This window comes from Microtus pennsylvanicus, chromosome 3 (assembly GCF_037038515.1).
Source record: "Microtus pennsylvanicus isolate mMicPen1 chromosome 3, mMicPen1.hap1, whole genome shotgun sequence".
NCBI lineage: Eukaryota > Metazoa > Chordata > Mammalia > Rodentia > Cricetidae > Microtus > Microtus pennsylvanicus.
In genome coordinates this window covers 130,525,810-130,551,700 of record NC_134581.1, presented here as the reverse complement: position 1 = coordinate 130,551,700, position 25,891 = coordinate 130,525,810, and the positions used below count along the sequence as shown (strand labels likewise).

The window sequence follows — 25,891 nt, the reverse complement described above, 5'->3', positions numbered from 1 at the left end:
ATGGTGGTAATGGGGATGGTGGTTGTAGTGGTGATGGTTGTGGTGGTGCTGGTGATTTTAGTGGTGGTGATGGTGGTGATGGTGCTGGTGCTGGTGGTACTGATGGTGGTAATGGTGATGATGGTTGTAGTGGTGATGGTTGTGGTGGTGATGGTGATTTTAGTGGTGGTGATGGTGCTGGTGCTGGTGGTACTGATGGTGGTAATGGTGATGATGGTTGTAGTGGTGATGGTTGTGGTGGTGATGGTGATTTTAGTGGTGGTGATGGTGCTGGTGCTGGTGGTACTGATGGTGGTAATGGTGATGATGGTTGTAGTGGTGATGGTGGTGGTGGTGATGGTGGTGGTGGTGGTGGTACTGATGGTGGTAAATGGTGATGATGTTTGTAGTGGTGATGGTTGTGGTTGTGGTGATGGTGGTGGTGGTGGTGCACCAAAATGATTCAAAGCAGCATGCACTTCACTGTGATTTCCCAAGGAGTCACCCAGGCCTCCCTTATCCAGGCTTCACATTTACCATAATAATAAACACAGTCCAGCCCCAGGGCCTGCCTCTGTGGAAGAAAGAAGCACATACACAAGAAAGAAAAACAGAGTAATAAATGAACAAGTGGCCTTTACACATATTAAAAGCTAAAATATGAATGCTGTGTGCCATTAAAAGGAAGAAAGGAAAATGAGAGAGCGGTTTATGTCTAAGCTAATGGCATCTCTTTGGTGGGAGTTTTCTGCCATAAAATAGGATTCAATAATCCAGAACAGCTTCTTCTTCCCAGGGAGACAATTTCCCTCCTTAAGAACAACAAAGGGGCACATAACTAAGGGGCTCAGTGTGGCATACAACAGGGGAAGCGGCTGGCACAGTCTCCCATCCCAAGGCAACATGACTTTCTTACTGCACCCTTCCCATGCCATCCATCCCGCACGCCCCAGTTTCCCTATCCCTATCCCTATCCCTTCCCTTCCCTTCCCTTCCCTTCCCTTCCCTTCCCTTCCCTTCCCTTCCCTTCCCTTCCCTTCCCTTCCCTTCCCTTCCCTTCCCTTCCCATTCCATCCATCCTGCACGGCCCAGTTTCCCCCGTCCCTTCCCTTCCCATCCCATCCCATCCCGCAGGCCTGTTTCCCCAACCAGAAAATCCACTTGCCAGGACCAACCAGGGCCAGCCCAGCCTGCAAGCTGGCAGGGTAAACAGCTGCTATCACTGCTCACTCCCCCCTCCCATCTGCCTCCCAAACTTCCTAAACCTGCTGATTCACCCAGCAAACAAGGTAGGTCCTGCCAGATCCCACTCCCCTTCCTCACCCCTGTAAAAGGGGATCTGATGGAAAGTTCTGGTTACAGCTAAGCCTTGTCTTCCTCAAGGGACTTTATTCCGGCCCCTCAGATTCCACGTTACGTGCCCTGTGGGTGACTGTTCTACAGAAGAACTGGCTTAGCATCCTTAATACTCATAACGTTTAGCAGATAGAGGAGGGAAGAGAGAGAGGGTCTCCAAGCACTGGAAATTACACCAGTTTGGGGCTGAGACACAGGCCACAAACAGAAAACAAAACTGCCAGTTAAAACTTTCAACCTAGGCACCCCCAAGGTTTTCTTGGATCACGATAGTTGGTGAGGTCATACCCCACCAACTATGATTTGGCTAGAAAACAAAGAGCACATTTTTGGGGGGCTCCCGTTTTGTACAGACTAGATAGAGAATTTCAAGAGAAAAAGATCATTACCTGGTTTGCTCCTGTTGCAGTGTGTTGGGATCGGGTATAAAATATCTGACTCGAAAATGCAGGGTACAGGGGAAACCTCCTATAACATTTTTCAAAGACAAATTAGGTTTTCCCTTAAAAAGAAAAAAGTCAACGTACACAGTTGCTACTCCCCATAAAGGGAGCACTTTTCACTCAACCCCATTTTCCACTATAAAAGCTCCAACTTCAAGTTCAGAGTATATAAGTTAACAGTTCATAAGGCCCCACTGTGGGATCATCTACTTCCGGTTGCACATCTGCCTTAGGGCCCTGCTCAAACTATGATACCCATACTAAAAATGTTTTAAAGTCTTAAAACCAGCATCTATCCATAACATTCACAAAGAACGGAAGCAGCCTGCATTTAGCTTGTGATTTATGCCTCTGCAACATTTCCAGGTAGCCTATAGAACTTCACCACCACCATGGCTACCTGCGGGCTGGTGGATCTATTTCACAGTCAGGGATGGAACTGCCTCTCCTGACTGGGCACCGGTGACAAGACCAGAACGCTCTGTAACACTGACTCAAGTTTTTGACTTGATTTTTTTTTTTTAACTAGAAAACACTGTCACAATTTCAAGGTAGATCACAACAGTCACTGTGACCCTGAGTGCTCTACCACTCAGATATGACTTAGGCATCAACGCCAAGAGCCAGTTTGCCTGTGGGATAAAACTAGCCACGTGTCTGACCGAAGATCACTGTTGCCAAGACATGGGGAGACCCGACCTTGTTGACTTCACCCTGTCTCTGGCACTTGGTAAATCTGCCCAGGTCCTGTCTCCGGGCTCACATAGCACTTTCGTGATCTCTGAAACCCAAATCCTTCTGTGATCTGCCCAGCTGGCTAATCCTTCTGCTCATCTCGTCTTCTGTCTTGGTTCATCCTGCCTCCACTCTTAGTTCCTTCCTTTGTCACCTCTGGGCTGGGGCTAGCAGAGTCTTTAATGGTGGGTGGGTGGGTACGCCTCTGTCTACACACCTAGCTACCAGTGAGTGGCGCTCGCTCTGAGGCAAAGTCATCATCGTCGTCCCCCATCCCGCGTTCACCGTCCAATCTCCCCCTTCCTTTATTTGTTACTTTGGTGTTTCAGGTATAGTCTCTGTCTTTCTTGGTTCTTCTGTGGACTCAGAGAACATGCACACATATGTGTGTGTGTGCGTGCATGTGTGAGCCTGTGTGTGTGCATGTGTGCGTGTATACACGCACAAGTGAATATGCATAGTACTATCACAGAACTCCTCTTTTCAACTTCTACATGTGACCTTGAGAGCAGGGCTCAAATCTGGCTTGCACCGCATTTCTCAGGTTTAGTACAGTGCTTTGCCTTGGTCAGAGCACTTAGGGATGTGTTTGCTGCAAGAATGAGTCAGAGAGAGAATGACAGACAACAGCTACCTAGGCCTCATGTGACTGGCCACCTCCTGTGAGCCAAGAATCCTGAAGGGGACAGAGTAGGCTGAAGTCCTGAGAGGCAGCTAAGACACCTCACTGTGAGGTAGCAGGAGGCGTGCTCAGCCACAAAGGGTCAAAAAAATGAGAGTTAGCGCTTCCCTTCAGGAAACCAGTGATATCTGTGGAACTCTGGGAGTGGCCATGGACCCTGGGTCAAGAGGAAAAGCATTCTTTACAGAAGGAGGAGACTGAGGGGCGGTTCAGAGGAAGTCGTGCAGACTGGCCAAGTTAGTCTGGGACAACAGGTACCTATCAGGGCCAATGAGAGCCGCAAGAGCAGCTAGGCTGAGAAGAGGTAGCCAGAGGGTAGGCTGGGCATGACCGGAGGAGCTGTGTCACTTGGGGCTGAGAGTAACACAGGGGGCCACTCAGGACAGATGAGCCAGCATCTGTGGGAAGTATGTTGGGAAGCTGTTGGAAAGTATGAGGGTTTACGTCAGTCTCTCTTTGTGTGTGTGTGTGAATACATGTGAGCATACATGCATGTGGGTGTGCATACATGCACACGTGTGTCTGCATCTGCACGTGGAAACCACAGGCTGATGTCAGGATCTTCGTCCACTGCTCCCCATCTAATTTTTTGAGACAGGGTCTCTTACTGAACCTGGAGCTCATCATTTGGCTAGGGGGTCTGGCCAGCCAAGTCCAGGAATCCCCCTGTCTCACTCATCCTCCCAGCACTGGGATCATGGGCACGCACCAAAGTGCCCAGCCTTTTACGTTGGTGCTGGGATCCGAGCTCAGGTGCCTAAGCTTATACAGCCAGCATGTTTACCAACTAAGACATCCCCCTGGCCCTTTTATGTCTATTTCTTATCCTGGGCTGAGAAGGCCCACCCTTCATCCACGTTCTCCCTTATAAACAGAAGCAAAGGCTCCCTTGTTGTGAGTTGCCTCCTCTCTCCTCACTATTCTGCACAGCTGGAATTGTTAAGGCTGCTCAGAAGCGCAGCCTAAGCATCTCTCCCTGGCCCGGCCCCCTTAAGTCCCCAAAAAGACAGATGGCCACACCCCCAAGAACCAACACCAGTGAAGTCATACCCACCTTTCAGCTGCTTCCTGAGGGGTTTGCTTGCCTCGAGCCATCTCTGTGGAGTGAGAAAACACACATAAGCTGCAAGACCAGCCGAAGCAGGCAAGCAGCACTTCATATGCGGGGACACTCACGGGGGAGTCCACTGGGTCGTCGCCATGTTGCAAGCCAAAGTACTCCTTCTCCGTCACGCCCAGATGGCCATAGGCCAAATCCAGAAGTGACTGGCCCAGATCTTGTTTCTAGATCAGAAAGCAGCAAGTGGAGAAAGTATTAAGATGAACCAAGAACTAGAAGAACTAGAAGCAACAATGTTGTCTTTTTTGTTTGTTTTTTACTGTAGAAAAAAAGGGAAACTAAACTCCTCAGAGTTTATGAATAGCTACTTCCCAGAGTTAACAAAAGCATTAATAGCATTCGGGAGGCAGAGGGAGGCGGATCTCTGTGAGTTCGAGGCCAGCCTGGTCTACAAGAGCTAGTTCCAGGACAGGAACCAATGCTACGGAGAAACCCTGTCTCAAAACATCCAAAAAAATAAAAAAGCATTAATAAATTTCAGGTTCACAAAACTGCACAAAGGATATAAAGTAGGGTTAAGACAAACTATATAAATATGACTGAGACACTCTGAGTTTAAGAGATTGGGGAGAAAGGTAAGTCAATAGAGTGCTTGCCTTGCAAGAGTGAGGACCTAAGCTTAACTCCCCACAATCCACTTGTGTACGATGGAAGACACAGCCTGGGAGCCTGCTGGCCAAGCAATCTAGCCAAGTAGGAAAGCTCCAGCTTCAGTGAGATCGTGTCTCAAAAACATAAGGCGGGGGCCAGAGTGGTTGAATATTTCCTGCACTGTGCAGAAGACCGAAATTTCGTTCCTAGCACACAAGCTGGGCAGCTCACAACACCTGTAACATTCCAGCTACAAGGGGCCTAATGCTCTCTTCTGGACTCTGATTGCATGGGCACTATTAATGCAGACACATAAATGATAATAAAATCTTAGTGGGCGCTCATTTTCAATCCGTGCGCACAGGAGGAAGGGGCAGGCAGATCTCTGTGAATTTGAAGCCAGCCTTGTCTACATAGTGAGACCGTGTCTCAAATGAATACATACATATATATATATATAATATATATATATATATATAGAGAGAGAGAGAGAGAGAGACAGACAGACAGACAGACAGACAGACAAAATGGTTCAGAAAATAAAAATAAGGCGGAGAGCAATGAAAGAAGTCACCCAATATTGGCCTCTGGCTGCACCTGTCAGTCAACCTGACTGACGTATCAAGCTCCAGGTCAATGAATGACTCTGAGAAATCACATTGCAGGTTGTCTTCTGGCCTCTACATGCATGCGCGCGCGCACACACACACACCACACAACACTGCGAACTTAACTGAGCTTTCTAAATTGCTTCCATCCCTTAGCTGAGGCTCTCCAGTGCCTTCTGGAAAACGCACGCGTTACACAGCAAACACACCATGACCTGCCGCGGATTACCCACAGCAAACGCTAATCCCAGGTCAGCTCCTGTTGGCTGCTTGGGGCCCAGCTGCATCTCCTTCCCCCGGAGGAACCCAGAGAGTGTGCAGCGGCGAGGAAAACTCTCCACTAACAGCTAAAAATACTCGAATGCCATCCAAAATACCCTCGAAGTGACTTGGCACACGTCCCCTTGTGGGATTATCTGCCCCGCTGCTTCTCGGGCATCGGAAGTGAGAAGCCGGTGGGGACATTCAGCCACACTTCACTCTGGAGTGGGACTCAGCGGCCTACTCCAGTGTTTATGGGGCAGCCTGATGTGGGCGCTGGGACAGAGCCACCGTAAGCAGCGCTCTCCTTCCTCGGTGACTAACACGGAGTGTCAACCGCTGTCAAGGGCTTGGAACCAGTCGAGACAGGGCAGGTAGAGTCCTTGGAGGACATTGTGAACAGTGGGATCCACCTGGGGACAGGGACAAGGAATCCCTCTGTGTCGGGATGACAGGGTGGAGTGTCACCCTTCTCTTCTGTCTAGTGGGCCCACCCAGCTTGAAGCTGTTGGCACAAACAAAAGGTGGCTTTGGTTGGTGGGCGGCGGGGGTCAGGGGTGGGGAGGGGGAGAGATGTACACAAGAGCAGCATGGAGCATTTGGGAGACTTCAGATTCTATTTTAAAAGGTCGCCCTCCCAGGAATGCTTTCAACCCAACCATTTAGCTCAGGACAATGCAAGTCAGAAATAGACGGGTAGAGAGAGGCTCTCCCTGTGAGCTTCTGAGAGCAGGGAATGTGTAGAAAGTGGGTCGCTGTGACCAGGGTGGGGAGAGTTAGGTAACTCGGACATTCCTGCGGCAAGATCTTTGGGGTGACTTCATGGAATCCGGTCTGTTGTAGAGAGCATGAGCCTTGCCTATTTACAGAATGCACCACCTTGTATCCTGAAGGCTCCAGAAGCTTCCAGCATCCGTCGCAAGAAAGTCTCTCCATGGGTAAAGACAAAAGCCCACCTGTTCCCCCAAGTTACCAATTCAGATACAGTGTGTGGTGTGTGTAGTGTTTGTGTGTGTATGGTGTGTGTGGTGTATGTGTGTGTGGTGTGTGTATTATCTGTGTGAGTGTGGTGTGTGTGTGTTGATGCTGGGATAACATCCACCACCCTCATCTCACAAGCCAGGCTGGCTGGTCAGGGAGCCCAAGGGGTGCTCTTAGTTCCACCTCCCACTTTAATTTATTATGTCATTAGCAACTGTAATTTATTGATACCACACTCACTTGGCTTCAACTCTGCAAAGCAGCCCTCAACATCTGCCTTGCCACTGCGATCCAGGCACTGGGAGGCGCCATGCCCATCAAACCCACATTAGCCACTGAGAACTGAGAGATGCCATGCCTGGCAGTCCCACATATCACCCAGTATCACCTGACCACTTGACTCGCATCAGTGCAATGCCAAAGCCCTGTGTTCTCGCTGGATTGCGTCTCTCACCTCTGAATTGCAGAATCCAAACATTCAGGTATCAACTCTGCTCAATTCTCCTCCTTCTCCAAAGAATTAAAATAGAATCAAAGCCAGGTGTGGTGGCACACATCTTTAAGCCCAGCACCTGAGAGGTAGAGGCAGGTAGATCTCTGTGCGTTTGAGCCCAGTCTGATCTATACATCGACCAGACCAGGGCACAGATATACAGTGAGACCATATCTCATGAAAAAGTAGGAGAAGGGGAGGACAAACCAGAGCAGCAAAGCACATCAGAGAGGCCTGCCAGCAAGTCCTATTGGTCCCATCTTCCAGGTGCCTCCTTCCAGTCACGCCCACAAGACTGCTCTGTCCACCACCAGAACCTGTCTCAGGGACTGCGACTCAGTCTCCCAATCATCTCTATCCCTGGCTGCTGAGGACCGAGTGACCCTTAAGTCAGGCCATGTCAGGTCTCTATCCAGCCCTCTCTACACTGCCCAGTGTAGAAGCCAGCGTGCCCAGCTTCCAGTTGGCCTCCCACCCCCAACCCTTCTCGATATCTCTGACCTCACTTTCCTCTGGCTCTCCTCCCATGGGGCTCACGCTGTTCTAGATGTGCCAACCTTCCGCCATGTGGGTCCCAGGCTTGACCGCAAGCACCTTTACTCACTGAGCTATCTTGTCCTTCTCTTTCTCGAGATGATAATAACACATCCCATCCTCAGAAGAACCAAGCATGGCCTTAGAGAGAGCCGAAGAACCGAGTGGGGCAGTGGGGAGGAAGGCAGGGAAACAGATCTCGGCTAATCACCGCCACTGTTGGCTGGCGCTTGAGTGTTGTGGGCTGCTGAGGACTTCTTGAGCTGCCCTGGCCCTGGTTTGGAAGAACTGAAAACTGCCTTCTGCCCGCACCAAGAACACTAACATTAGAAAGAAGAGAGAGAGTGAGGTTTTATGATTGGGTAGAAGATGAAGGGTGTTAGTGCAAGCCTTTGATCCTAGACAGATGCAGACAGATCTCTGATTTCTAGGCCAGCCAGGCCCTGACAGTTAGTCCCTGTCAAAGGGGAAGAAGGAGGGGTAGTGGAGCAAGCAGTAGCAGCTACAGAAGGAGTCTGTTAGTTTTCATTATGGTTTAAGTGCTATGGGCTTTTCTGCTCAACACCCCCCCCACACACACACACCATTGTGTTTGTTTGTTTTAAGACACAGTGTCATGTAGCCCAGGCTGGCCTCAAACTTTTGCTACTCCTAAATTCACCTCCCAAGTGCTGAATCATAGGAATTTACTACCATATCCAGCCCATCTCCTTTACTTTCTCTGCATATTTTTTTTTTCAAGAGAGACAGAGTTTCCCTGTGTAACAGTCCTAGCTGTCCTGGAACTAGCTCTTGTAGACCAGGCTGGCCTCGAACTCACAGGGATTCACCTGCCTCTGTCTCCCAAGTGCTGGGATTAAAGGTGTGCACCACCACCGCCCGGCCTCTCTGCATATTCTTTAAAAGATGGGGTACAGGTGACTTGGGGCCAAACTTGATGCTGTGAGGCTTGAGAGACACCGAGAAATCCTGGACATAGGCGGTGTGTGGAGCGTGGGCGTGCAGCCGGCTGAGGCAGCTGCTACTCTTGCCTCTCACAGCTGCTTATGTGAAGACCTGAGATCAAGGGCTCTGAGCAGGAGCCAGGCCCTTGTGGAGTGCCGCCATCCATGAGGCTGAGCATCTCACAGGGCACAGCTGTGTGCCCAGTCCTGGGCCAGGGCACCCGACCTGTCCTCAAGGGGTTCACAGTTTAGTAGCAGACTTATAACCTAGTGATTCTTACTATTTTTAAAATTGCAGAGTCACGTGGGCTCTATACAGAGTGTGGTCATCCAAGGGCCAGTTCTGCCTTGGGGGAGGGAGGGAATGGAGCCATCAGACAGGTCCCTCCGAAGAATGGAAAAGGTGAGACGGGGCAAAGGTTGCAAGGCCATGCCCAGCCCAGACTCACCATCTGAGATCGGAAAACTTAAGCCTTCATTTTTCAGTCAATCTCTTACAATTTTGTAAGCCAAGAACTTAAAACTATTTAAGAGAATTTCCTCAAGCCCCCCTCCCCCTCCAAAAAAAAGGGGAGTACTTACGTTAACTTTAAAGGTCTGTACCACGCCATCCAAAAACCGTATACTACAGATGACCTCGGATCGAGTTTTCTCTTTGGGTAATTCGGAGGTTCGTATATTATTAATTCTTCCACCCAACGCACGTAACCGGGAGGTCATAACGACCGCTGAGTAACCTGTAATATAAGACGCCTGTCAGGGCTTTCAAAGGCAAAAGATCAAGTCCCATACAGTTCTTCACATGGGCCGGCTTGGGTGCCCAGAGCATCAGCTGCAGAACCTGCAGGAAGGAAAGAGGGTAACAAGCCATCTTTGCATTTTACAGTTGACCTGGGGGTCAAATGACCCCTTCACAGCGGTCACCTAAGACCATCAGAAGACACAGATATTTACGTTATGGATTTAAAACAGATGTGCACTGCTGTGCTAGGCTTTCAATACAGATGCAAGGGAGTCCAGACCCTGGCCCTCACACTTTCATGGCAAATGTTTACCAGCCGAGCATTCTCCCCAGGCCCTTGAGATGCTTTTAAGAAGGAAGCAACAGGCTGGACTTGGTGGCACAAGCCGTTAATCCCACTACTCGAGAGGCAAAGGCAGGTGGATATCTATGAGTTTGAAGCCAGCCTGATCCACAAAGTGAGTTCCAGGGCAACCAGAACTACTAGAACTGAGACTTTTTCTCAAAACAAACAAGAAACCCCTCCCCCCCCCAAAAAAAAACCTAAAAGGAGGAAGTGGGGGAGTATCACATGGCAATTTAAACCCTGACCCCTGTGTTTTGGAAGAGTAAGGAAACTGGTTCTACCAACCGCTCCATGATGGGATGGTAGGATAAAAAGGCTAACGAGATTTGAAACCGAGCACACGGCCACAGCAGCCCCGCGGGTGTGCTGAGTGTCTGGACCGCCACAGAGAATACAGGAAGCACAATTCAGCATGGAAGGGAGAAGATGAGATTAACTAAGTGGAAGAGCGAGTGCAGAAGGAAGCTTTAGAGCGCACATGCCCCTCCCGGCTTCAGCTGGGCTTCCTGCTTTTCCCCTCACTCTGGGTGCTCCTAACAAGTCCTGCCCCTTCAGGGCTGCCAGTCTCCCAGCCGGTTACACAGGGTGTTGTAAACGTTCTCAACCATGCTCACTGACGTGCTACGCTTAGAACTCACGGTGTGTGCTTCTAGCTGTTTCCCACTACACACCAAGCTCCATGAGAGTAGGAATAAGGTCTGGTTTTGTTCGCTGTACCAATGACACCCAGCTCTGACAGGCAATCCATTAAGTCCTTGAGTAAACCAATAAATGCCCAGAAGAATTAGACAGAAAGTGAAGTCATAAAAGCCTGGGGGTGGGGGGAAACCACGTTAGAAAGTGACAGGAAGCTCAGGCTGACAGAGCAGTGTAGGCAGGACAGAAAGATGGCGCGAGGGTAGCTGGAGGGGAGATGTCCTTCAGTCCAGGGCTCCTCCCACTGCAAGCTGAGGAGATGGGGCAGGACTGGACCAAAAAGCAGTGATTCTGAGTGAGGTCTGAGTGACTGTGTGAATCTTAGTCTTCCAAGTGATGCTCGAGTTAGACACTAGCCATCCAGGGTCTGTCTGCTCTTGGGGAACAAGGCTCAGACACCCAGAAAGACAGCACCAAATGCCAGGGCAGGGCCAGAGGTAAAGACCTGGGCGAGCGGTGAGAAGACAGACAGACGTGTGTTACCCTGCAGAGAGAGACCAGAGGGCGGAGCAGACCAGAGACTGAACATTAAGTCTCCGGGACAACTGGGATGGATACAGGAAGAGGACAGAAGCGGTGCGCTGGGTCCCTAACATAAATTTAAGGAGTTCCAGGTAAAAGTTCTAGCTTTTAAAAGTAGCTAGCTAGGATAGGAAATCTCAAATATTAATGAAAAAATTCCTGGGACTGGCAGTGAGAGAAAACACACACACACAACCACAGAAAATTCCACCCACCCCCACCTCCTCCATGCCCTTTTCAATAAAAATGTCACCAGAATCAGGGATGCATTTTCTGAGTAATACAAAAAGTTATCAAAAGACAACAAATGTGTCCCCGACTGCATTATCCCACACGCAACTGAAAATGTCAACTTCGCTGCTTGCTTCTTGTTGAAGAATCTCGGGTGAATTGTGCTTTTTGGAAGCTACAATAGCACCATTATGAAGTGTAGTATTAACAGGCAGCACCCCTCAGAGCTTCCTGAGGCAACTTCTGAAAATGGGGCTTTCATTGGTCCTACCTCCCACGGGGACTCAGCACACGGGGCCTTTGGGAGTCCCTCAGAGGGCAGACTGGGAGCTGAGGTTCAGACAGCAGCTTTTCACATCGCTGGCCTTAGAACATAGCCAGATCTGCAGAGCAGATAGAGCAGACAGTCTCACACAGACCCTGGACATAAAACCAACAGGGACTTCAAGGAGGAACCCAGGAATGAAAACAACATGAACTGATGAGCCAACCACAGGCAGAGTTCAGATGGCCATTCCCCTAGGCCAGCATGGGAATCCCAGCACTGGAAACTGAACTTCCCAGCATGGTCACAGAATATACTCAGAGAGACTTTTCCCTTTTCCCTGATTGTCACGCGAAGGCCTTGGAGCCTAAGAGCGGTGTCATTGAAAGGTATTTTATGAGAACCGCAGAATGTTCTTCCTGTGATTGTCCCCGGAGCAAACCCTGATAAGAGCTTGCCCGCTGCTAAACTACACATTATCAGGCCAGGAGGTGTTTCCAGATTGTCTTGAAATTGTATCTTAAACAGTCTGCTTGGACAACAGACGCTGAGTAATTGCCCTGTTTCCTGTACCGCAGCAATTGGGGAACTCGGGGTTTCTATGGCTTCCTTTATAAGCCTCTTAATTCTGAACAAAGCCAAAACCCAAACAGGAACACAGTGGCCTCGGTAACCACAGACCATCACAGCCGCAGGTGAGAACACTGGCGTCATGGGAGCCAAGCCCACGATTCCAGATCAACAAGCTACAGTTTGGGGAGGGCTGGAACCCTCCGTGGGGTCTACTGTGATTCAGATCTTAATCAAGGACGAGATTCAGAAAGCATTTATAGAAAAAGCATGCTCTCGTGATGCACACAGCTGGGGCTCGGTCAATCCTGCAAACTCAGAGATGCAAACACTACAGAAGGTGCCTCACACACACCAGATATCCAATAAAAGGCATTGTGTATTTATGTTTATTTATTACCGTGGAGATGGGATCTCAGGCAGCCAAGGCTAGCCTCCAATTTACTACATAACTGAGCCTGGGCATGGCCAAGTGCTAGGATTACAGGTCTGCACCACCATGCCAGGATGCAAGGCTAAGCTTCAGAAGTGAACGGGCGCTGAACTATAGAGTCCAGATTTTGTAGGGCTATCTTGATGTCAACTGGTCAACTGTCTTGCAGACAGAAAAAGGTTTCCTTTCTCGAATGTTATTCCTTTTAAAGCAATTCACTGAGTGTTCAAAGCCAGTCACTGCTACAGACGTTAAATACCTCTGAGACGGGGGGGGGGGGGGGGGGGGGGGATTAGACCTTTAGCTGAAAAATGTGTTTCAAGGCCTAGGGATGTAGCTCAGTTGTTAGAGTGCTTGCCTCGCATCCATGGGGCCCTGGGTTCGACCCACAGTACTGCATAAACCAGGCAACACCCACCCACAGGCAATCCGGCACCTCAGGTGGAGGTAGAAGCTTAAGGTCTCAAGACTTTCAGAAAAACAAACAAGTAAGCAAATATTGGTTTAACGGAGACAGGATCTTAGGTCGTTTAGGCTGGCCTAGAAGTTGTTAGATGGTCAAGGATAGCCTTGAAAGTCTTGGTGCTCCTACGTCCACTTGCCAGATGCCAGGACTAGGCAGGCCGCACCACACCCTGATCTTTTTAAAGAAAACACTCTGGATTTACAAAGAACGGGGCATGGAGTTTTCTATGTCAGAAAACCACGGGTAAGCCTTGCTCCTAGAACCAAGCCAGGCAAGCACACGCAGGCTGACCTTGGCAATACTACCATCTAGTGGCCACCATGAGAAAGCACGCGCCTCCAACCCCGTGACTTGGGGGCGACGCAGGTGTCAGCTCTGATCCTGTTTCCCAGGCAGCTCGGCTGCTTTCTCCTAATCCTTCTTCCCCACCGGGCTGAGGAACGCGTTCTTCCCCTCTCTTTCATTTTTTATTTTCTTTTCTAATTTTGAGTATCAACAGATGACCGATCCGCTGGAGAGGGAGCTGTCTAGCACAGAAAAGAACACAATGTACCATCAGCCACCTGAGGCAATGACTCACCAAACTGCCAGCATTTCTTTCTCAATTATCAATATTTAATAGATGGGAGAGAGATGCTTTATTTGGCTGCTAAGAGAGTATCAGTATTGCCTTTTCTTTTTGCTGGGAACACACAGAAGTTGGGCTGCATTTTGTACTAATTTAGTCTTGCGGTGGGGTGGGGTATAGAGGGGGGTCAACCCTGTCCTTAACAATCACATCACACATGCTTTATGGTTCTTCCTGAAGAAAGCAAACCAGTTCTCCAAGTGCTGCGTCCACCTGACATATGATGTCCCGGGCCCTGTTTTGAGATCAGGCTAAGTAAGGTGTCCCTTAAATCCTAAAGGAAGTGGGCGTGCCTTCCTACCAATAAAACTTTACAGCGGTGGAGAGGTGATTCTGGGGACGAGGCACTGATCATCTAGTGTGAAGACTGGAGTTAGGGAGTCTGGATCCCAGCGCCCAAATAACGTGGCCACCTGTAATCTCCGTGCTCAGGAGGCGGAGGAAATGGGAGGTCCCTGGGCGGGGCAACTGGCTACCTGGACTAGCAGAATCCACGAGCTCCAGCTCTGAGTTGAGCAAGAGAGGGTATCAGTACATAAAATGGACCTTGATGGTGGAAGACATCTCCCACCAAGCTCTGGCCTCGGTGGGCACCTGTGCTCAAATGTATACAGGCACACACACATACACATAATTAAAGACGTAAGAGACAAGCAGGTGTGATGGTGTACCCCTCAATCCCAGCACTCCTAAAGCAGAGGAGGGTCTGAGATGCACACGCCCACACAGACGCATGCACAGCACCCAGGGCTTGCTCTCAGGCACAGGCTACGGGTCGGATTATCACTTTACTCCTAAACTCTTCAGCACGGGTCTCCCAAGACCAAGGACATTTCTCTCCTAACCACAGGGAAATGACTGCACCCAAGTAGACAAATGCCGAACAAGCATTTATCTTACAGCTCATAGTAAAGTTTTACAAATTAGTCTGGGCCTGTCTTCCCTTCCTCCTGCCTCGAGATGCAATCTGAAACCATACCTTATTTACTGTGACAGAGAAGCAAACCTCTAATAAACACCCCTTCCCCCCAGACAACGATACAGGCAACCCGGGAGCCAATGTCAACCACAATCTCCAGGATTTCTTCTGGCTTTGCCCATCTGTGCCTATGACCAGGGTCTTGGGGGCCAGAGTGCAATGTCAGCTTCCGAGGCTACGTTACAGTTATTTCCCAGAGCTGCATAAAAAGCAGCTATCCCATCACTCAGGGTGGGAGAGGTGCTTCCTAGAGCATTGCTGATGCAGGGGCAGAGTTCTCCAGTCTGTATGTCAGGGCTGGGATGAGCACAGATGTCCAAACAAATAAGGAAAGTTCAAAAAGTGCTCTGACACCCGCTGTCCTGGCTTCTGCCCTCAAAGTAGCGGGCATCGTCCTGACCCCAAATTCTTATCAATCTGGAACACCTGAGAATAAAGACAGGCACACGCGCACACAGGGCATCCCTCTCTGAAGCACATGCAAGAGACAGCTAAAAAAGGAGCAGAGAGAGAGAGAGAGAGGTGCCTACATGGAGTGTGATTTATTAGGCTTGCCAAATGTTTTGAAGTTCAATTCAGCCCAAGTGAATTAAAAATCAGTGGTTTTCGTTCTCGCTTGTGAAATGCCCGCATACATAGGAAAACACATCCATCACCATGGCTTTGGCTGATCAATTTTAATTATGTGCTGGTAACCAAATTATGACGCGGCACACGGCATCTGACCTTTTTTCTCACGGCTGTGATTTCTGTAAACTGATCAATACCATCCACTCTCATTTTTACTTTTCTGGCTTTCTTAATTTCTTAAATACAATGCAGAACAATACAAAGGTTAATATACTAATTTACTAGTAACTTCAGTTTCCAATATACACAGTCAATACTGAACACCTACTAAACCAGGGGTGGGGAGACGGCTCAGTGTGTAAATGCTTAGGGTTTGAATAGGATTCCCAAGCACCTATGTATATGCTGGGCAGGCATGGATAATCCCAGCATTCGGTAGGCAGAGATGGGAGACCATGAGAGGAAGCTGTCTTCCTCTGCCTCAAAGAATAAGGTGGGGAAAGTGATTGAGGGAGGCTCCCAGCATCAACTTTGGCCCTCCACAGGCACACAAACCCACACCACATGTAACACACACACAGGCACGCACGAACGCACGCACGCACGCCCACCCACACTGTAGGACTCAGCCATGACAAGCTCCATAGAGGCCACAGTCTCAGTAGTTTACCTGGTTCTGAGAAAGACCACAAACTGAGACTACCCAGGCACCACACAGGAACAGACTCTCCAAAGGAAATTCCTAACGTTTCAACCCTGGCAGATAGGATCACCTGCCAGAACACACCCATCGCTTTTCACCAGGACACCCCTAGACAAATGTCAGCCAATCAGGGGTTCTAAACTTTAGAAATCCCTCACCCCACACCCTGCTAATGTAACTTTTCTGGGTTTTGCCTTTAAATAATGCCCTCTAAAGAGGGTCGAGTACCTCCTCTTGCCCAACTGCGCCAGTTGCTTTGAGGTCCCTGCCAACTTGTACTGTGCACACAATGAACCTTGCTTTTGCATTTCAGTGAGTCGGTCTCCCTGGTGGTCTTCTGGGGTCCCCATGGACTGGGCACAACACACACCACATGTAATGTACACACATACCCATATCACATGTAACACATATACATTCCCACACCATACATAACACATACAACATGTAACACATATACATTCCCACACCATACATAACACATACAACATGTAACACATATACATTCCCACACCATACATAACACATACAACATGTAACACATACCCACACCACATATAACATACACACATGTAACGCATAGCCACTCCACACGCACACACACATGTCACATGCACGCACATACCACATGTTTTGTTTTGTTTTTTTCGTTTTTTTTTTGTTTTTTGGTTTTTCGAGACAGGGTTTCTCTGTGGCTTTGGAGCCTGTCCTGGAACTAGCTCTGTAGACCAGGCTGGTCTCGAACTCACAGAGATCCGCCTGCCTCTGCCTCCTGAGTGCTGGGATTAAAGGCGTGCGCCACCATCGCCCGGCCTGTTTTTGTTTTTGTTTTTTTTTTTGTTTTTTGGCGCACATACCACATGTAACACACACATCTAAGTTAGAAAAACAAGTTTCTTCGTTAAAAAGGCATTTTTGCCATGCGTGGTGGAGCACATTTTTAGTTCCAGCACTCGGGAGGCAGAGGCAGGTGGATCTCTGTGAGTTCGAGGCCAGCCTGGTCTACAGAGTGGACAGCTAGGACTACACAGGGAAACCCTGTCTCAAAACAAACGAAAAAACAAAAACAAACACAAACAAGGCATTTTCACATTTATTGCTAAATTAATGTTAAAGTCGGTAAACAACTTCTCTTAAGTTTATATGCCAAAAAAAAACTTTAAAAATACTTTTAAAGCTTAAAGCCTGCTAACCAATGGTAATCACAATGATGTGAAGACAAAATGTAAAAAAAAAAAAAGACCGGGTAGGCCTTTGCAAAAGGACTTAATACCTTTCGTTCCTAGGAAGCCATCAGCCCTGACTTCACACAACTCTGTCCCTAGATCTTTAACTGGTTGGTGGGGGTGGGGGTGGGTGGGGGGCTCCCAAAGAAGCCCCACCATCACCAAAGCTGTGGAGGGAAAATTTGTCCGATCAGTACAATTTGAACCAAGACCTGTAATTAGCACCCTTGTTCTCAGACGACTTCAAAATGCCAAATAGTTTTCTTATTCTAGAGCCCAGGGTTTATTTATAGGTTTTATTTATAATATGGACAGCCTGGACATTGGGAGGCTAAGAAGTGGCTTCAGCACCTCTGAGTGCAGTATAAAAAGCAGGCTTCTGGAGCCGCGGGCAGTGCGAGGTTGCCTATAAACTTTATAGTATAAAGGGAAACAGGTTCCCAGCCCTGTAGGCCTCAGCAACCTTAACACAGATTTGCCTGGGGCAAGAGGAAACCAGGCCCAGCCTGGGAGCGTGGCCACTCTGTGTAGGTACAGGAAGCCCTTTTCAGGACAAAGGCAGCCAAAAGTTCCCAGGTTCCAGGCCTCCCTCAGGTGGCTCTTCTCCCGGGCTGACAATACCTGTTGGAGAGACTGTTGAAAATGAGATTTTTTTTATTAGTTATTTTGATGTTTGGGAAGACATTATCATGCTGAAACCACACCTCACAGCTCACAGGACCCACCTCTCCCCTCAGGACTGTTTCCTGGGAGACGCGCAGTGTGGGCTGTGCTGGGTGGGCCTGGCCTATGCACTCACCCAACAGGCACTGGTGAACTTGCCCTGTTCTCCACCTCAGTGAATCCAGAAGCCACAAACCTGCCTGCTGGGACAAACGGGTCAAACACAAGGTCCAGAGATGGATGGTTATGACCAGGCCATGCTGTAGAAAGAGACTTTTCTAGAACTTGGGCCAGGGTGTCTCCCAATGGCCTCCAAGTAATCCCCAAATTCCAGTCTTATACTCGAGCATTTTTTTGTCATCCTCCCCCCACCTTTCCTACTCCCCCCACCCCCACCCCAGGACCAGAAGATCTTGTTTATAATTACTTTTGGCTTCCTTTGTTATTTCTTCGGCAACGGAGTTCCGGATCATTTACTCACTCAGTATTAATTTACTCAGCCCCAGGCCAAGCCAGGAAGTGGCAAGCGAGTGGGGGAAGGCAGAGGTGCTGGGAGCCTGGCTTCCACAGGATAGGAAGCCTAGGGGATGGCTACAGAGCTGGGGACCTTCCGGGCTGAGGGACCAGCTCACCGCAGTTTCCAGGCCCCGGGGAAAGACTCCCCAGCCGCGGGACCACACCGAAAGATCAGGAGGGGAAGTTCAGGGAGGTTTTAGGAGATCTGGGGCCTCTCTTGCCTGAGGGATAACTGAGATCTTAGTGAAAGTTCAAGGAAGATTAGGCCAGGTTCTTTCAGAGGCTTTTACACAAAAGAGGAATCCCGATCTGGTGAGAGGTTTAGCACCAGGCAGTCGGAAAGGACTAGCTGCGTCCTAGTGAGGAGGAGCCTCGGAATTGCTTACGCTAAGACTCACTTTACTCACCTAGAAAAAGGCCGATTTCCCTCCCTCCCCGGACTGTTTGGAGCCTTTCTGAGAATACGTTTGCAAATTAGCCACTTTCTTTTGTTCTCGTTTTTATCTTGTTTTTTGGAGATGGTGTTTCTCTTGGTAACAGCTTAGGATGTTCTGGAACTCTCTTTGTGGACCAGGCTGGCCTCGAACTCATGGAGGTCCGCCTGCCTCTGCCTTCCAAGTGCAGATTAAAGGTGTGCACCACCACCGCCTAGCTGGACTGATTTTTTTTTAACCCAGTGGTTAAATAGGTGAAATACATAGGTTTTAGGGCCCGGGAGATGGCTTAGTGAGTGTGAGAACGTGGGTTCAAAGGTGGGGTCTAAGCTGGCCACCTTCTGTGTGGACTCCCAGAGCTCCTGTGGTAAGATGTGAGGCAGAGACAGGAGAATTCCCAGAGACTCACAGGCCAGTTAACCTAGACTATAGCACACAAAAGTGAAATACAGAAGAAAGACCCTGATCTCAATCATGGGAGAATGCAAGTACCAACAGCCATGTTTATCCTCTGATGTCTACAAACAGGCTATGGCCCTCGTACACACAGGCACCCTCAAACACACAGTACACTTATAGGAACAATAAAAGAAAGACAAAGGGTGCCGGGCGGTGGTGGCGCACGCCTTTAATCCCAGCACTTGGGAGGCAGAGGCAGGCGGATCTCTGTGAGTTCGAGACCAGCCTGGTCTATAAGAGCTAGTTCCAGGACAGGCTCCAAAACCACAGAGAAACCGTCTCGAAAAAACAAAACAAAACAAAAAGACAAAGGGCACATATTTCTGCTCAACAGAAGAAAAAGCTTAAGGAAAAAGGCTGCATAATATACATAGTAACCAAAATCATTTGATAACCCAGAAATTCAACTTTTGGTAAAAGGAAGTGTCAAAAATATGCTTAAACAATTATGTATGTATAAGTATAATCATATTAGTATAACTTAGAGAAAAAGAAATCCACTTGTCCATAGTTAAGTACTAGATGAATGTAAACTCACACACACAACCGAAAGCAGTCTTCACACATGCAAAAAAAAAATAAATAAAAGGCTGCATAAACAAGGGAGGTACAGAGCTACTCACTGGAAGGGTGGGGGAACTCTGAAGAATCTAGTGGAATGTGGGCGGTTCTTAGTTGACCAACGCCCATCACTAGAGGTAACAAGTGGAGGAACTCGATGACACCCGTGTTGAGAAGGATACTGGAGAGTATGATAAATGGGGACCAAAATCCTATCACGACTTCTGTTTTGAAAGTACCCAGGGTATATTTCTATTTATGGAAGCCATTCCCAACTTCTCAAACTGTCTTCTGACACAGATGTCCATGGAAATCATTCTAAATGGATGCCCCATTCTTGGAAGTTTTAAACGGTCCATCAGATCATGACCTGGGGGGCAGAGCAGTATGAAGGCACAGCAAGGCATTACGTAAGGCTTAAAAACTGGCAAAGAAGTGTGCTGGGTTCTTAGCACTTTCTCCCTAAAATTAAGTGACCATCCTCTTTTCATCTTGCTTGTGGATAGTTCCACCAAGCTCAGAACAGACTGGAAAAACAGGATGGAATAAATTTACTCTACAGGAACATGAATCAAGTTGCATAAACTTTACAAAAATACTGTGTTAATATTTGCCCTCAGTCGTGGTCACACCCACTTGGGTGTCAGCCTCTGATATTTCTGTCTTGGGCTCCAGCCCCCGCCCCTTTACAGCCAAAAGCAGCAGAAGCCTCCACTAAAGAAAACAGCTAAAGTCACTTGGAAAGGTTTGAGATGTGCTAATCACGGTGAGTCCCAGCCAAGAGGCTGGAATCTCACAGTGGACTGTCCTGCCAGCCTCTACCCCTGCCAACAAGCCTGAAGCCAGGGACAGCCTGGCCAGGAAAAAAAAACCAATCCTCACGACCATCCTGCCGAGCCTTCCCCAAGCTTTTATCTCAAGGCAACACAGACAAAGCTCCCAGCCTTACCCTTGCTCCCAAGCCCACTTTTCGGAGTACTTCCATTTTGATTATTCAGCTGAGGAGGCTTTTCTTCAGCTACCTTTTCTCTTGTGGCTTTCCTAGGCAGGAGCCCTCAGAGGCTCATTCTAGCCCTAAAGCCCTCTGCCTGGAAGGCCTCAATCCCACAGGCCATCTCGGCCTGGACGAGGTAGGCATTGTAACCATGCCAGCTGCCAGTGCCTCTGGAAACAGAGATAAAGATGTACTTTCATGGTACCTATTCAGCTTCCTGGGGTTTTGTCACTTGATAAAACGAGAGCAAAAGACTAATAAAATTCTTTTTTAAGACTTAAAACAGCCAGGCAGTGGTGGCACACACCTTTAATCTCAGCACTGGGGAGGCAGGGGCAGGTTGATCTCTGTGAGTTCAAGGCCAGCCTGGTCTAAAGAGCAAGATTCGGGACTGGGGTGGGGTGTATGACTTAAAACATAGTATGCAAAATGCTGGTATTTGGGACTAAGTTGAAAGAAAAGCATATGAACATTCAAACACCATATTCTAGAAACTAAATGTGTAAAAACTTGCAGAAATGTATAACTGTCCCTAGTATTAATCAAAGCAGATGTTTAAAGTCTTAAGAAAAAAATGTGCGTGTATATGTGTGTGTGTGTGTATTACTGGCATTACTGCATTTATTTGGACTGAGCCCCAACATGTGTTGAAGGTCAGGAGTGCTTGGTGACTTGAATAAAGCCCATTTTAGGGGGAGTATCTCCAAACGCCTAGGCTCCATCACTGGCAGACAGACTGACAGACTCTGGACAAACTGACTTCCTAGGTCTCAGCTGTTAACATTCCCTGGGAGCAGAGGGTTTCAAACCCAGGGCAGCAGAGGGCCTGTTCTCCCACTCCCGTACGTAGTCAACGTCCCTCTCACCTCATTCCTATGTCCCTGGGCTCTGACAGGGCGGCTTTGGTCGGCACTGCTCCATTAGACAGGTCAGTAGCTTAGACTCAGAGAAGCATGCCCAGTCAACTCCAGCAGTAATGTCGGTTCTACATTACACAGTTGGCAGCTCCGAGTCTCCTGACCCGTGACACTGGGTGGGGGGTGAATTACAGGTGATTCACTGCAGGTAAAGCAGGGCCCCACACTTCATCATGCTGTCTCTGTAATTTACTGGCTACAGGGCCATTCTTATCCCGGTGAGATAATCTCCATGAGCACTTCCCCGGGCTCACAAGTAGGCGAATTTCCTCATATGAAGGAAATGGTCCAGAAAAGCTGCCTTTCTCCCCAATTAATTCTGCAACATTAAAAACTCAGGGCATGATATGGCTGTGTACTACCCGTGTTCCTCTACTGCAAGGTGACACAATGCTTTGAACAGTGCCCCAGTAAACGTACAGAAACAACATCCAAAGGAGGACAGTCCCTTTTCTGTGAAGGTCACGGCCATTTCAGCCCCTCTCCAAATTGAGAAACATAGCAAACGCTGTCCTCAGTTTGGTAAAAAGGTGTGTGTCAGAAAGCCTTGTGCGCCAATCAAGGCCAGCAGAACAGAAGCCAACTCAGGGTTAATTATTAGCTTCCCAAGAGCAGGAGGGAGCCCACAAAAGCCTGAGGCCAGACCCTGGATTTGACCTTGGGCCCCTCCTAGTCTACACTCCCAGGGAGGTCTTCACCGAAGCCAGGACTTGGTAAACTAGAACTCAGACAGACCCTAGCCCTTTACACTTGCCGGTACACCCAATGATTCCAGACAGAGGATCTAATAAAGACAGTCATTGGAGACTATTAGGTAGGGGGCATCCTGGTGAGGCAGGGACACAGGATATAACCCAGCCTCAAAATCTAAAACACGAGTGGGGAGGTGCTCAGGCCCAGCAGAATCTCCCTGGATGTGCCCAAGCAAGGTGGTTCTGGGCGTCGGGAGACAGTTGACCCTGGAGGAGAAGAGAATGCACAGGTGACACCTAAGGACCCGCTCTGGGGAGCATACCTAAAGCAAAGCAACAAGCCAACCTGCAGGGTGACTGTTTGAACTGTGTACATCTGTTTCAGGACATCATAACATCTGGGCTCTACATCATGCCCGTTTTGCATCATCACAGAGCTCTTGTCTACAGGTTTTACTGTATTCCAAGTGGGTGTGCATGCCTGCAACTGGACATTCAACCGACTCTTCATCAGTGGAGCTCAGGTCTCAAAAGGACACACAGAAGGAAAGAGCAGAAGACCAGGACAGGCACTAACTTCCTGGCTGCAGGGCCAAAAGAGGTGTATTTTCTGGTAAAACCTCGAAAGCTGTGTGGGCGTGAGCTTCCAGGAAGAGGCTAGACCAATGCTCAAGCAAAAACCCAGCAAGACCAATGAACAGGCTACGAAGGACAAATTGGAGCGCGGTGAGGCGGGGGGAATCACCCAAGCTGTTTTCTGACTTTTTCTTTCCAGACAGAGCAATCTTTACACCGAACTAGATGGGCACAGAGAGCCATCCTGAATGCCTCTCATGGTCAGTGAGATGCAAGGGAAATCCAGACCAGAGACAGGAGCTGGGTTCGGCGCCTAAAGTGAGTGAGCCTTTGTGTCTCTGAGGTACCCTCCTGTCACAGCATACCCCCAGGGCTCCTGACAGAACCAAGCTTTCCCTGGACACATCGACCTTATTTCTCAATTGTGCTCCTAAAATTATGTAGGATATCTAGAATTGGCTATTTTACCTCTTTTAAGTACAATTTTATATTCATATGCAATATTGTGCAATCATCACTGCTATCTATTTCGAGAAAATTCCATCATTCCAAACAGAAACTCTGTACCTGTTAAGCAATAGGCCTCTACCCAACTCCAAGCAAGCTCTCTCCCTTCTGCCTCTGAGGAGCTACCTATTTTTGATCTTTCATACAAGTGTGGCCTAGTTCGCTTCCTATTGTGATAAAAAACCATGGCCAAAGTCAACCTGGGGAGGAAAGCATTCATTAGGTCATGGGTTACAGGCACAAGGCAGGATCTGAAGCAGAGACCGTGGAGGAATGCCCTAATTCCTGCTTTGTTCTTCAAGTCTTGTTCAGTCCACTTTTACATACCCCAGAACACCTGCCTCGGGGTGCTATCTCCCAAAGTGGGCTGGGTCCTTTTTCATCAAGGAGCAGTCGAGAAAATGCCCCCACTGACTGGCTTCCAGGCCAATCTGATGGAGGCATTTTCTCCACTCAGGAGCCTCTTCCATTTGATTTTAGCTTGTGTCAAGTTGACAAAACAAAACAAAACAAAAACAAAAAACTAATGAGGATGTAGTAGAATCACAAGGCATCTCCTTTGGAGTCTGCCTCGCCATTCCTCGACATACCCTCTCTGTTAAGAATGTGTCACAATCCTTTTCCTTCTCATTACCACCTAACATTCGGTTCCTTTAGCTCAGTGCAATTTCCCACAGGCAGTCATTCATCCAAGCTGTGTCCACCTTCTTCCGATTGTGCCTAAAGATGCAATCAACTTCAGTGTGCAAGAATCCATTTGGAACTGGGCATGGTGGTGCACACCTTTAATTCCGGCACTAGGTAGGCAGAGGCAGGTGGATTTCTGAATTCAAGGGCAGCTTGGTCTACAGCACGAATTCCAGGACAGCCAGGGCTACACAAAGAAATCTTGTCTCATTACAGCAACAGCAAATGTGTTTGTCTGGCTGCTTCTTCAATGCCTAAGGACAGACTGCCAGGTCATGTGGGAGCTCCATATCTACCTTTTTCAAGATGTGCTGCCTAGTTTTATGTCAACTTGACACAAGTTAGAGTCATCAGAAAGGAGGGAACCTCAATTAAGAAAATGCCTTCATAAGATCAGACTGTAGGCAAACCTGTAGGGCATTTTCTTAATCAGTGATTGATGGGGGAGGAAGGAGGGCCCAGCCAGTTGTGGATGGATGCCATCCCTGAGCTGGTGGTCCTGGGTTCTATAACAAAGCAGGCTGAGCAAGGCATCATGAGCAAGTCAGTGAGCAGCACCCCTCAGTGGCCTCTGCACCAGCTCCTGCCTCCTGCTAACAGCTGGGTGTCTCCCCTCCCCTTTCTTCTAGTTCTGCCCATTCTCCTAGGTCTACAGAAGTATCTCATGGCGTGTGTTCTCCCGGCCATAATGACTAATGACGGTGTGTGTGCCCTTTCATGCATGCTTACTGGCCATCCACCTTTAAGAGAGATGTCCGTTCAAGTCCTCCACCCTTTACTGTGATGAACTTGTCAAGATTAGAGCTGGTAAATTTTAGGACACTTTTTAAGGATTTATTCTTAAACACAGTGTGTGTGAGTTTGTGCTTATGATCGTCGTAGGGTCCGCAGAAACCAAAGAGGGTCTGGCAGGCCCTGGAGCTGGAGTCTCGGCTGTTAGGAGCTGCTTGTAACGTGGGCACTGTGAGCAGAACTCGGCTCCTCTGGGAGAGTAGCACTGACTGCGGAGCCATCTCTCCAGCCCCTAATTTCAGGCATAATTTCCTAATGTTAAACTTTTATGGGTTTATGATTCTAAAGTGCTTTCTCCTGTCCTATAAACTACCATCACTTATGTGATGCCCCCAAACTTTAGCTTTGATGGATCTCAATGTACTACTTTATCCTTTGTGGTTTGGGTTTCTGGTACCATATGCCAAGAGTCCACGGCTACATCCAAAGCAATAAAGAGTCATCTCTACGGCTTTCTCTAAGAGGTTTTCGGGGCTTTAGGTTTTATACTAAGGTGATCAAACATATTTTGAGTTCATTTTTTTAGATAGCGTATGAAGCAGAGCTAACACATGAAGACTGATCTGGGTTTGTAAAAGATGAGCCCCATGGCTCAGGCAACCAGCCCAGCCCCCAGCCTCCCATCAATAGTGCACTATGGGTAGGAAAACCATTCTGGAGCGTGTAAACCCCTTCCAGAACCTGATGTCCTTGACTGCCACCCACAGCAGTCAGAGGGCTGCCTGCTCCCCCACAAGGAAGTTAAATCTGATCAACTAAACAGATTAAAGACTAAATATGTTCAAACAACCCACGGTGTTTACATACACCCACTGGCTATCCTAAAACGACACAATATCAAATAAACACCCCTGAGTAATGACAGGATGGAGGGTCCCAGCCTTGGGGAGCTCAGCACATCTTTACCAGCTTCCTGTCTTGGGTCCTCCGGTGAGGAATTCGGGCCCTTCCCACTTGGACTCCCAGGGCCTTACCCAAGAGCAAACAGT

At 48.6% G+C, this 25,891-nt stretch overlaps 1 protein-coding gene across 6 annotated transcripts in view; it reads right to left on the bottom strand.

Annotated features, from left to right (window-relative positions):
• Ptpn3 (protein tyrosine phosphatase non-receptor type 3) overlaps positions 1–25,891 on the bottom strand; it is a 111,466-nt gene that overhangs the window by 68,895 nt on the left and 16,680 nt on the right. For all 6 annotated transcript variants that reach the window (XM_075967168.1, XM_075967166.1, XM_075967165.1 and 3 more), the window contains exons 2-5: positions 9,310–9,464; positions 4,372–4,479; positions 4,250–4,292; positions 1,725–1,803 (exon numbers count right to left, since the gene is read on the bottom strand). In XM_075967168.1, coding sequence (XP_075823283.1) covers positions 1,725–1,803; positions 4,250–4,292; positions 4,372–4,479; positions 9,310–9,447 — 368 coding nt within the window. In that variant the 5' untranslated portion in view covers positions 9,448–9,464. The remainder of the gene's footprint in view (positions 1–1,724; positions 1,804–4,249; positions 4,293–4,371; positions 4,480–9,309; positions 9,465–25,891) is intronic.